Source organism: Dipteris shenzhenensis, chromosome 18 (genome assembly GCF_047967505.1).
Source record: "Dipteris shenzhenensis isolate YYH24624 ecotype China chromosome 18, Dip_SZ_1.0, whole genome shotgun sequence".
In the NCBI taxonomy this organism is placed as follows: Eukaryota; Viridiplantae; Streptophyta; class Polypodiopsida; order Gleicheniales; family Dipteridaceae; genus Dipteris; species Dipteris shenzhenensis.
This window is the reverse complement of record NC_141613.1, coordinates 45,311,035-45,323,418: the sequence shown is the minus strand read 5'-3', so window position 1 is coordinate 45,323,418 and position 12,384 is coordinate 45,311,035. Positions and strand designations below refer to the sequence as shown.

Here is a 12,384-nt window from a genome sequence, read left to right as displayed (position 1 = left end):
CCAAACAAGTACTTATCGAATGGGCGCACCACTTTGCAAGCAAATCAATACCATCCAGGTTGAGATGCGTGCAAAGTAATCTATCCATCAAATATGATTTGCATGCTCAATCATGCATTTTACAATGTTTTCCTCCTAGTGTTATTCACAACCGTCAATAAAAGCGCTCCGAGGTGTGTTATCTGAACAAGTACTTATGGGATAGAGACCTATCCAACTTTGCATGCACGTTAATATCACTTGAATAGAGACCTATGCAAAGTATTGAGGCCATCAGATATGATATGCATGGTCGACCAAGCATTAAACTCCGCTTTTGCCTTAGTGTCATGCACAAGCGTAAAAAAATATTATCCTAGGTGTGGTATTCCAACAAATACTTATCGGATTGGTGCGCCACATTGCATGTAACTCAATACCATCTAGGTTGAGGTGCATACAAAGTATTATACCCATCGAATATACTTTGCATGCTCGATCATGCATTATATACTCTTTTCCCCCTAGTGTTATGCACAACTGTTAAAAAACATGCTCCCACGTGTGTTATTTGAACAAGTACTTATGGGATGGCTGCGCCACTTAGCATGCAAGTAAATACCACCTAGGTTGAGGTACGTGCAAAGTATTGTGCCCATTTGATATGCTTTACATGGTCGATTCTCGCATTAAACACCATTTTTGCCTCAATGTGATGGAGATCCATCAAAAACATGCTCCTAGGTGTGTTATCCTTACAAGTACTATCGGATGGATGCATCACTTTGTGCCCAAGTCAATACCATCTAGGTTGAGATGCATGCAAAGTATTGTGTCCATATGATATGATTTGCATGGTCTATCATGCATTATACATTGTTTTCCTCCTAGTGTTATGCACCACCGGCAAAAAACGCGCTCCCAGGTGTGTTATCCAAACAAGTTCTTATGGGATGGGTGTGCCACTTTGCATGCAGGTCAATACTACCTGAATAGATTCTTGTGCAAAGTATTGTGTCCATCAGATATGATTTGCATGGTCGACCAAGAATTAAAGTCTGTTTTTGCGTTAGTGTCACGCACAAGCGTCAAAAAAGACTGTCCTTGGTGTGTTATTCCAATAAGTACTTATCGGAATGGTGCTCCACATTGCATGTAACTCAATAACACCTAGGTTTAGGTGCATGCAAAGTATTTTTCCCATCAGATATTCTTTGCATGCTTCGTTTTCCCCCTAGTGTTATGCACAACTCTAAAAAAACGCGCTCCCAGGTGTGTTATGCGAACAAGAACTTATGGGATAGGTGCGTCACTTTGCATGCAAGTAAATACCACCCATGTTGAGGCAAGTGCAAAGTATTGTGCCCATTGGATAGGCATTGCATTGTCGATTAAGTATTAAACACCATTTTTGGCTCCATGTGATTCACATCTGTAAAAAAACACGCTCCTAAGTTTGTTATCCCAACAAGTAGTTATCCGATGGGCACAACACATTGCATGCAACTCAATACCACCTAGGTTGAGGTGTGTGCAATTTATTTTGCCCATTAGATAGGCTTTGCATGGTCGATTAAGCATTAAACACCGTTTTTGGCTCAGTGTGATTCACATCCGTAAAAAAACACGCTCTTAAGTGTGTTATTCCAGCAAGTACTTATCAGATGGGCGCAACACATTGCATGAAACTCAACACCACCTAGGTTGAGGTGTGTGTAGAGTTGTGGCCATCATATATGGTATGCATGGTTGATCACGCATTATACACCATTTTTCACTTAGTGTTATGCACAATCGTCAAAAAACGCGCTCCTAGGTGTGTTATCTAAACAAGTACTTATGGGATGGGTGCACCACTTTGCATGCGAGTATATACCACCTAGGTTGAGGCGTGTGCAAAGTATTGTGCCAATCTGATATGCTTTGCATGGTCGATTCTCACATTAAACACCGTTTTTGCCTCAGTGTAATGCACATCCGTCAAGAAGCACGCACCTAGGTGTGTTATCTGAAGTACTTATCAGATGGGCAAACCACATTGCATGCAACTCAATACTAAATTATTTATACTATCTTTTATAATTCTAAACTGTAAAATCAAAAATTTAAATTAGAGATTCTATTAGCTAAATGCTTGTATCCTTATATCACCATCAAAATTTAATAAACTAAAATAAAAGTAAAATAAAAGAGATTAATTTAATAAAGAGTTACAACTAATAGGAAAAATATTCAAAAGAGACTAATATTTTCTATAATTGTTCCACAAGAAGATGGCAAAAGATTTCATTCCTGGGATGGAGGTGATATTATGTTGCCAAAGAGAAGTTGTTGTAGTTGCTACAATCCATGATAGTGATCCAAATTCTCTTTGTCACTTTCAAAGACTTGGCAAAGATAAGGTTGCAGTTATTATATCAAAGATTCTTAGTGCACATGTTGAGCTAAAGCATAAGTGTGGAGATATGGAAGTACTTGGAGATGTTATGCCTTATAATGTTCTCAATAAATCATTTATTGCATGGGATAGAGATGAGACTTATCCACCACATATCATCAGGAATACAAAGTGCAATTCTTTGGATTTCAGTGTGGGAGATATTTTGCAAATGATATCATTTGCAAATAAGAACATAGCGGAAGGTCAAGTTTTGGGGTTTGAACACTGGGATCAGTGGTCATTTGCAAAGATGAGGATTGTGAAAGTTACTAATGATGGTATGGATGATAACACAACGTCATTGGATGGTCCCTATTATGAGGAAGGAAAAGATTTGAGATGGAGCATGCAAGTTTTGAAGATTAAAAAGGGACATGTGGTTTTCAATGACAAAGATAAAGTATACTAAAATTTCAAAGGACTTAAAGAATATGCCTACAAGCCAAGCTTTGTCCCTTCAGACGTGGATGATTTCAATGAACTTGAGTACAGAAGTGACATCTTATCAGGAGTGGATGAGTTCATTGATATGGAGAAAGATCAAGAATTCAGAAGCAATGCTTGCTCTGGAGTGGATGAATTCTTGCATATTGAGAAAGGCAAAGGAATCAAAAGTATTCTCTTTAAAATTAGATGATTTCAATGCAATCCTCTATAGAAGTGACATCTAATTATCAGGAGTAGATGAGTTCAATGGTACTATGAAGGAAAAAGACTTCAAAAGTAATGTCTTATCAGGAGTAGATGAGTTCAGTGGTACTATGAAGGCAAAAGACTTCAGAAGCGATGTCTTATCAGGAGTTGATGAATTCACTCATGTCGAGAAAGATAAAGATATCATCGATGACTTGTATGGTACTATAAAGGCAAAAGACTACAAAAGCGATGTCTTATTTGAAGTCGATGAATTCACACATGTCAAGAAAGATAAAGATATCATTTGTGTTGTCTCCTCAAACTTGGATGATTTCAATGCACTTAACTATAGAATTAGTGATATCTTGTCAGGAGTGTATGAGTTAATTGGTACCATTAAAGCAAAAGGTTTCAAAAGTGATGTCGCATTTGGAGTGGATGAATTCATACACATTGTCAAGGAGCACAAAGAGTTTGAAAGTGTTCGCTTATCAAACATTGGATGACATGGATATTGACTCAAATGGTCCAAAGACTACTTCAAGTGAAAGAATGAAATTAACAAAGGACTATTCAGTATTTGACTTTGACAGTGATAAGATAAACGATGCAACATCCAAATAAATTCAACGGGGAGAAGTGTAGAATTTCCAAAAACTTGGATGTACAGAAGAAACCAACAAAATACTATTTGGTATTTGACTTTGATGGTAATAAGATGAAGGATGCAACATCCCATGAAAATAAAGTGACAAATAAATTTGATAAGGAGAAGTGTACAAACGTACAGAAGAAATGGACATACATATGCATGAAAAGAAAGTGAGTCTAGGCAGATGTAGAAAAGCAACCAAAGAGAATAAGAGTATTGAATGAAGATGTTATGCTAAAAGCAATGCGATCTACATGTTGCAAGCAAAGTTGTATGCATTCCATTAACTTACTTTACATCAAGGGATGTAGAGAATAGGTGTGGCAAAGAAGAGGGAGCAAAAGAAATGAATACCTACTCACGAGGCTCTCTTGCGTTCTGGTAAATGATACGAAAAAGCCAAATTTTGAACAACAGATAAAGCCTTGTATAAATGGAAAAGGTATTTGCAATAATGCATATCGCATTACTACAGGATTATCACATGGCACATACTGGGATTTGGCAAACAAAGCAAAGTATGGAGTAAAGCTTAACATTCATGAAAACATAGGAAGGCCCAAAACAAGAGCCTCAACAGTCTCGGCAACATCAATTTTAAAAGACTACATTCTTTATCTCAACCCCATCTATCTAAAATGCATCTTCCGATAGGTTTGACAAAAAAAGAAGTGTTTAAGTCTATTGGAGAAACACAGAGGCAAAGAGGTCATGCTGCGACATCTTTTCACAATTTGTATACTCTTTGGAAGAAGAGCTTTATACATGTTAAAATCCCAAAAAGGCAAAAAATGTCAAAGTGCAATATAAGAGAGCTAAAACACAAGAACATGGAGACAATGGATGACTTGATAAGAAAATGTGGGAGGCAAGTTGGTGGCCGCAAGGAAGGTACAGTTTGCTCCATGGTTGAAAGGATGTATGATTGAAAGAGCTTTATTCTACCTTTCATACAAAAAGGTGGTGATGCCCTGATTGGTCATAGCGCTCAACACTATTTTTGCTTTTTCTTAAAGGATGAAAAACCAGTGATGTAGTGATAACACTATTATCATGATATAATATGGAAACCCGAAGAACCTTACTGTCTCTTAACTTCAATCTCAAGCAAAGAAATACATCCAATATGGGCTCCTATAAAAGAATTCAGCGAGAAATATAAAGGTGAAATAGAAGGCTTAAAATCTTTTATTGCATATATACAAAGAGGAAATGCTTCGTAGATTTCCTAATTGGAAGCCCTCTTGGAAGGAACACACTACTGTTGTAATTAAGAAGACCTATCAATTGATAAAGGACCTTGAGAAAATGCGAGCAGATGATGCCAAGGCAAAATAGCATTTATTTTGGCCAAATGTTGGTAATGACTTGTGCCCAACATTTGATGCCTTGGAGAATGAGTTTGATTTGTTACTCCCACGTCCATATTGTGGTCCAAGGAAGAGAGAGTTTATGCTAGAAGTAGACATAGACTGCATCCACTGCTTTGTTGCAGTTTAACCATCAGACGATGAGCATGAGAATGTTAAGTTTTGGGTTGCAAAAGTGGTGGACGCGAGCATGGATGACAAGGGAAAAGTTGCAACATTTATAGCACTTTGGTATGAGCCAAGGGGTAGGAAGGAGAACCACGATAACAATACAGTGTATATTGGTTGTTTGAAGAAGGAATGGGTTCCAAACCATGAAGCAGTTTCAGAGCTTTCCATAGAGATTGTCATAGTATCTTGGAAATCAAGGACAAAGAAAACAAGGAAGCACATGGGATATGATGTAGAAGAAAAAATAAGAATACCGCTACCCATTATTTCGCACATTATAGAGTTTTTGAAGATGCTCGCTAAGGAGGAAGTAGAAGGAGATAGCACAAATGAAGAATGCCCATGACAATACCATTCAAGCATCCAAGCAACAAGTGACGATGAATCGAGCATTCAAACAAACTAGTTAGTACCTATTTGTATTTGACACATTTGTAAAGGCAAAATTGAGTTATTGAAAAGGCTGCGTGTTAGACTCCTTTGTAGAAAGACTCATGGAGAGCAATATTTCTTGTAAACATATCACATTGTAAAATTGCAAGCATAGCTATTACTATTTTTGGAGTACATTTAAAGAGTCTTCTATGCCTCTTATCTATTTTAACCTTTAAATTTTTTGGGCCTTTAAGAGTGTAATAGTTTTCTACATCAAATTTTAAGTGCATTCTTTTGGATTAAATTATATCAATAAGTCTTTATTTTGAAAGTGATTTTTCATGGATTTAAATTAATAACTCATGATTTTTTTTAAACGTGAATAGGATTGTTAAAAAGAAGAAGTACAAAAGTAGGATTTAATCAAAGTTTTTGCATTAGTAGTGCACCATTATAGAGATAGATTGCAAAATTTATTATGTGGAAATGATAGTGCCAAAAAGTGAATTTTTGATTCTCGAATGATATTTTCATAAAGTAAACTTTTCAATTGGGAAGGATTTTTGGGATTAGTCCAAGAGTAGACATATGAGTCCAAAATTAATGAAATAAGTGTTAGTATACTTACATTTCCCATATGGACCCCCCGAGGGACCAACTTGTGAAAGTGAAGCTAGTGTTGAATACATGATGAGCAAGTCAAGCAAGATGTAAGCTTATAAGAGAGAAAGAAACATTAGATCCATATTATCAAGAACACCTACATGATTAGCAAGTCAGCCCAGAATGACAAGAAAGTGTTTAGGATGAGGAACCTCAAAGCAGTAATAAATGAAAAGCTCACTATCAAATCTTTACCCTACTCCAGATCAAATACAATGGATGGTCTATAGACATGCTTGATTGACAAAAGATGAAAGTTAAACTTCTTTTCAAATCATAAGCTAATCGAAAGTAACTCTCATCTTCAAAATAACACAAAACATTTAGGAAATCAAAAGTAAATGAGAAGATAATCGAAGAAAGTCTAGCCTTCAAAACAATACAAAATATTTTGGAAGCTCCTTTGAATCAATTAGCTCACGTTGAAAGTAAAGCTTGATATAGAATATTTGGCAAGTCTAGTCTTTAACCAAGATTCATGGAAACTTGAAGCTATAGCTAAACTTGTTAGCAAAACATAATAATACGTGTATTATCATTGCGAATAAAACATCAAGCATATTAATGTAGTGGAATACAAATAACATAACCTTTCAAGTGGAATATCAAGGACAAAACATTGTACTAAACTACGATGATATCATGGTTCGCAATCATGTACAACATTAAAGGAAGTTGGTTTATCTCTATACCAATAGGCAAAGAAAAGCTCCAACACATAGATGTATGTCATAGTGGTTGGTAATCTTGGAATTAACCATCGTCGGTCTCGCTGAAAAGCAATCAAGTTGATAGAGATCTTTGGTTGAAGGAAGTTCTATGAATACTAAGTAGCAAAGCAGTTACACAAAGACTCAGTAAGCGATGCACTAAATAAGAAGTTGGTCAGTAAAGGATGCATTAAATAAAAACTAGCTTAATAGATGTGAAGCACCATTGACTTTTACTTTTGCAAAAGCAGTATGAAACCACAAGTGCTAAGCGCTAAACTCTTATTTTCACTGATGGCCTAATAGAAAGCAAAAATTTCTTCCATCTGGTAGATAACCTTTTGTCCAAGTGATTTTTCCAATCAACTTTATGGTTTGTTGAACGTATATAATTATCATTGCAAAAGAATGTAGATTGGTTTGCCTTACTCTTAATGAAAAGATTGACACTCTACTTGACATCGATTAGATAAGATCTTCATCCCTAAAGATTGACCGCTTGCAACAGATCTTGCACTCATGGTTTTTATGGATATGACCGGCGGGTGTTGGGTCTCCTCTTCATCTAAATTTTTGTGGAGTCATGTAGCTAAAGAAGTTTGCTTTATGTGATCGATCCTCTTATTATCCATGTGGGAATGTGAAAGCATGATATGCCAGTGTGTTAAATCCAAGGGAACACAAATACTAAGTGCAAGATGGTGTTATCAACTCATATTAACTCAAAACCTAGCGGTCAAGTAGTCGAAACGATTAGAAAGAACGCTCTGTGAATGATTGCGTTGTCACATTGACAAAAATCATGTCGCTTTCTTCTCACAGTCACGCGAGAGCGTAGCCAGGCTCTGATACCATGTTGAGAGGAAGAGAAAGAGGAGAGAGAAGGACACAAGAGTTGCTCCCAAGAAAGTGATTCTATCCATAGATTATAGGCATATATAGTTGAGGACTAGGTTGAGTTAGGGCAAGCTATATATAGCTCTAACAATTTGTACTCTCTTAAATGTGATCTTCTCCCGAGGGATTCACTCTTCATTAAAGGGGGATGTCACCTGCGTGCATGAACTTCAAGAAAACCCCCTATTTAAGATCCATGTAGGATTATAAAACACCCCTATTTAAGCTTATAAGGTACAAGAAAAATTCTAGTGTGCTCCCCCCCTTTCCTTAAACCTACGTCAAGACGGCTATCCTATTTTGTCAAACAACAAGACTATAAGACGGCTATCATATTTTGTCAAACATCCATCTGTCATCCGCACACCCTCCGCACACTTGTTACCATACATGGTTATCATGGTAATTCTTGATTCAAGCCTAATAATGATGATAATAGCATTTGTTAAAGTTACATCTATCAAAATAGATGTTCTTGATTCATGCCTAATAGTGATGATAAGAGCACTCATTTGTTGGCATTACATCCATTACATGCTAATCACCTACATCGACATGCTAACCAAGGCAACATTATACCGTTTCGCATACGTATTGACTGTACATCTACAAAGAGTATACATATCCACCAATGTATTTCCATACGTAAAGCTCTTGAAATACTATCAAGATGTCTTTTCAAGTAAGCCTAGCCTCCTTCCTTACCCAATACATACTAAACATTAGCCCCTTTAATTAGCCACGATTAGTTCTTTGATTACCATGATTAACAATAAGAATCACCATCAATGAAGGAGACCTAGTGTTAGTTTTGGGCTTAGTTCATGAACACCCAGTGACTGACTTATCAAATGAGTATTTGTGTGTCATTTCTACATTGGGTCTACATCTAGGGTAAAGATTAGTTCCCCCCCCCCCCTCCCACCCCCCTAACTTAAATTTAAGATTAGCCAAAACATAAAAGGGCCCCCACCCCTAATGTATAAGCTTATGCATCATCTGCAAAAAACCCCCCTAGTGTACACTCACGTGATATCATAAGGTTCCCCTTCTGAATCCCCCGGGGATCTTCTGGGACAAGAGGGTATAAGTACTCGTGAGTCCTGCCTTGTGTAGTGGTAAGGGCAAAGCAAAGCATGGGCAGCATGGCAAAGACGAGCTGTGGAATACTTTTTTGCAACAAAGAAAAGTGTATAGAGCACTACCTAGAAGGTAGTCTTAACAATGATACTCTCATCCGCTCGCCATTTTGATTTTGGGAAGTGCCTCCCGTGGTGGGCATTTCCCTCATGTCATAATCGCTTCATATAAGTGGACATTTCCCGAGAGTTGAGGTCCTCGGGAGATTGACATTGATATCTACAGGCAACCATAAAGATTATATTGCGGGCCATCTTCCAAGAATGATGGCGACTGCGCCGACTTAGAAACGTGACGGGCTGATGGGACTTGAGCAAAACGAAGAGAGTGCGTACGATTGTATTTTGAGTCTCCCAAAGGAGGACCTTGGAGAAGATCCGAAGAGATCATTTGGGGAAAGGACATGTTTCGGAGGGGGAAGCCAATGGGAGGAAAGTAGATATTCATGGAGTATACACGCGCATGGCCATGTCTTTTACTCCATACTGTGTTTACGTGCCCTCACCCTATTGTCTCCATACGTTCTCGCCACCTCCTAACTCTCAGTTTCTCCCTGCTTTGCGCACCCTCTCCTCGCTCTCCTCTTCCCTTATATTACCCCTCTATCCCCTCTCCCTTCATGCATCCCTTTCCCCACATGGCTTCCTTACCACCTCTCTCTTTGCCTTCCCCCTCGCTTCCACAACACATCCCCTGTCGTACAAAACCACCATCCCAAACCTTGCCCTTGTTGCATCAGCCACCCGCCGCCCTTCTTCGTCTCTCTCTGCTTCCTTGCTCCTCCCCCACATCCGTACCTAGACGTTGGTCGGACTGCTGGACGGCTCACCAGTCCGCTATACGGTCGGGACTGTCGTGTGGTATGTCTGCGTCGGAGTTGCACGAACTGCTCGACAATTGCTTGTCGGCCTACAGCTCTTCAATTAGAGTCAGTGGCATCGACGATGCGCTATCTGTTATCTCAGGTAATGTCCAGTGACCGTCTGTGAAACATTTTAAGCGTCTTCATGGCAAGATAGTTTCGCCATGACAATCCTGTAGTAGTGTAACGCAGTAATCGATTGTATCAGCGATTTTCTCAATGCAGCTAAGCGTTTTCTTACAGTACTGCGTGCCATGCAGGCGAGTCGTGTAATCCATTGGAGGCTGCGTTCATATGGATGGGAAGGTGGAGACCTACTTCGGCTATTGTCCTTGTATACTCGGTCATGGGTATTGAAGCGAATGCAAGTCCAGCATCATCTCTATCAGACAGCCAGATTTCGGACTTGAAGCAGCTACAGAGATATGCGCGTGAGGAAGAATCAACACTCTCGAAACAATTCGCATCTGTGCAGGTTTTCTCTGATATACACTAAGGCCGTGCAAAGTTATTTATTTCACCGCTTGCAATGTATCTCATCGATCATGGATGACGTGGATGCAGATGTTGGTCGCTGATCAAAGCATGTCAAGAGCTATACTGTCACAGATGTTCTTAGGCAAATACGACAGAGTAAAGACAACGCGGGATCTAACAGAGGCACGACGCCTTACAGACTTGAAGCTCTACGATTTACAGAAGCTGCTCGTTAAGGCAGACAATCTTCGGCTTCGGATCCTTAAGGAGCTTCTGTCTCTGCTAACGCCAGTTCAGGCTGCTTGCTGTACTTTGGCGGCGTTCAGCTTGTTGAGTGCGCTAAAAAGATTTGGCGACTCTTATGAATTCTAAATGATCGGGATGCAATATACACTATACGCAACTTCTGGTTATCAATACATGTACATTCAAATGAAGTTAGAACCTATATTGTGGCATATTTTGTACTTGGAACTTTGTAGATGCTAATGAATAGGTTTATATTCACTCTCATGCAAAGTGGCTCAATAAAAGCATAATATCTTATACGTGTAACCTTGTCAATATGCCTACTTGACAATATTGGTTCACCTAAACCATCCCTCCTTAAGCAATGTTATTAAATGAAAAAGTGTTAACATTGCATAACTAGATTCGGGCAGGTAGCTATATTGGTAGATAATATGTTTTATTTGGATTTTGTAATTTTAGCATATAACCACACGTGTTGTTTTTAGAAAATTCAATTTTCCACATAGCAATTTGAATTTAACGCATAGCACCTCAGAAAATTCAATTTTCCGCATAGCAATTTGAATTTAATGCATAGCACCTCCTAATGAAAGGGCCAAGGTAGCTCCCAAAAAGTCCTAACCCTGTCTCACCTAGGTGGGTTAAGCCCAAAAGTGACCCCACCTCTTACACCTCTTACATAACTCTTACTCCTAGGTGGGAACCAACAAATTCAAAATTCAAAATTCAAATTTTGAATTCCCTCCCTCCTCCTCTCTCCTACCTCCCTCCCTCCCCCTCCCCCTCCCCCTCCCTCCCTCCCTCCCCCTCCCCCTCCTCACTCCCTCCTCCCCCTTCCTCCTCCTCCCCCTCCCTATCTCCTCCATGCCTCCCTCCCCTCCTGCTCCCTCCCTCCTCCACGCCTGATGCTCCTCCCCTCCCCCTCCCTCCTCCTCCACGCCTGCTCCTCCTCCTCCTCCCCTCTCCCCTCCCTCCTGCTCCTCTCTCCTCCCTCCCTCCTCTTCCATGCCTACTCCTCATCACCCTCCACACCTGCTGTTAGTCCACCTCCTTTCCCTCCTCTTCAACTGTTGGTCCTCCCTCCCCCATTCCTGCTCCTCCTTGCCCTTCCTCTTCCTGCATGCTGCTCCTTCAAGCCGGCTTCTCCACACCTTCTCTTTCTCTACACTCCTTTACTCATGGCACCATTCGAGGATGTCTCCAACAATTACCAGGTTCACTTAGAGTTGGAGGCTGAATATGCAAGCGCACATAGTCTGGGACTAAGGGGAGCTTCCAAAAGCCAAAGTCTTCATTTGCAAGGAAAGAAGCATCTCGACCTTTGGGTAGAAGGATCCTTGTATCCTTTAGATCCTGCCAACCAAAAGATCCCTCCTTTCCATACAATGCATGAGCTAGTTCAGTTGTTGGAAATGGACATGCGAGGTTGCTTGGTTATTGCAATCGGTTAAACAATGCTTAGTCAATGGCTATGTGAGCAAATGAGATAAGCAAAGCCCAAGTAGAGATGCTAACACATTTAGGAAATAGCACCATTGTTGCAATGCATAACTCTATGCAAGATCTTCAAAGGAAGAACGAGAATCTTCATGATAAAGCCAAAGCATTGGACTTGGAGCGACATAAATTAGAAGAGTCACTCTGTAAGCTAGCTGAAACCAAAAAAGGCTTGGAAAGATCTATATACAATCAAGTTCAATGAGCCGTAGAGAAGGAACAAGAGAAGGAAGAAAAATGAGTGCAAAAGATGAAAGAAACAC

General features: G+C 39.5%; 1 protein-coding gene across 1 annotated transcript; it reads left to right on the top strand.

Annotated features, from left to right (window-relative positions):
- Positions 1 to 9,895: 9,895 nt before the first annotated feature.
- On the top strand, positions 9,896 to 10,744 carry LOC147891289 (protein DOG1-like 1). Its single transcript, XM_087389192.1, has 3 exons — positions 9,896 to 9,998; positions 10,156 to 10,370; positions 10,460 to 10,744. Exons 1-3 carry the CDS (start codon positions 9,896 to 9,898, stop codon positions 10,742 to 10,744), a joined length of 603 nt encoding a protein of 200 aa, XP_087245318.1.
- The last annotated feature ends 1,640 nt before the right edge of the window (positions 10,745 to 12,384 follow it).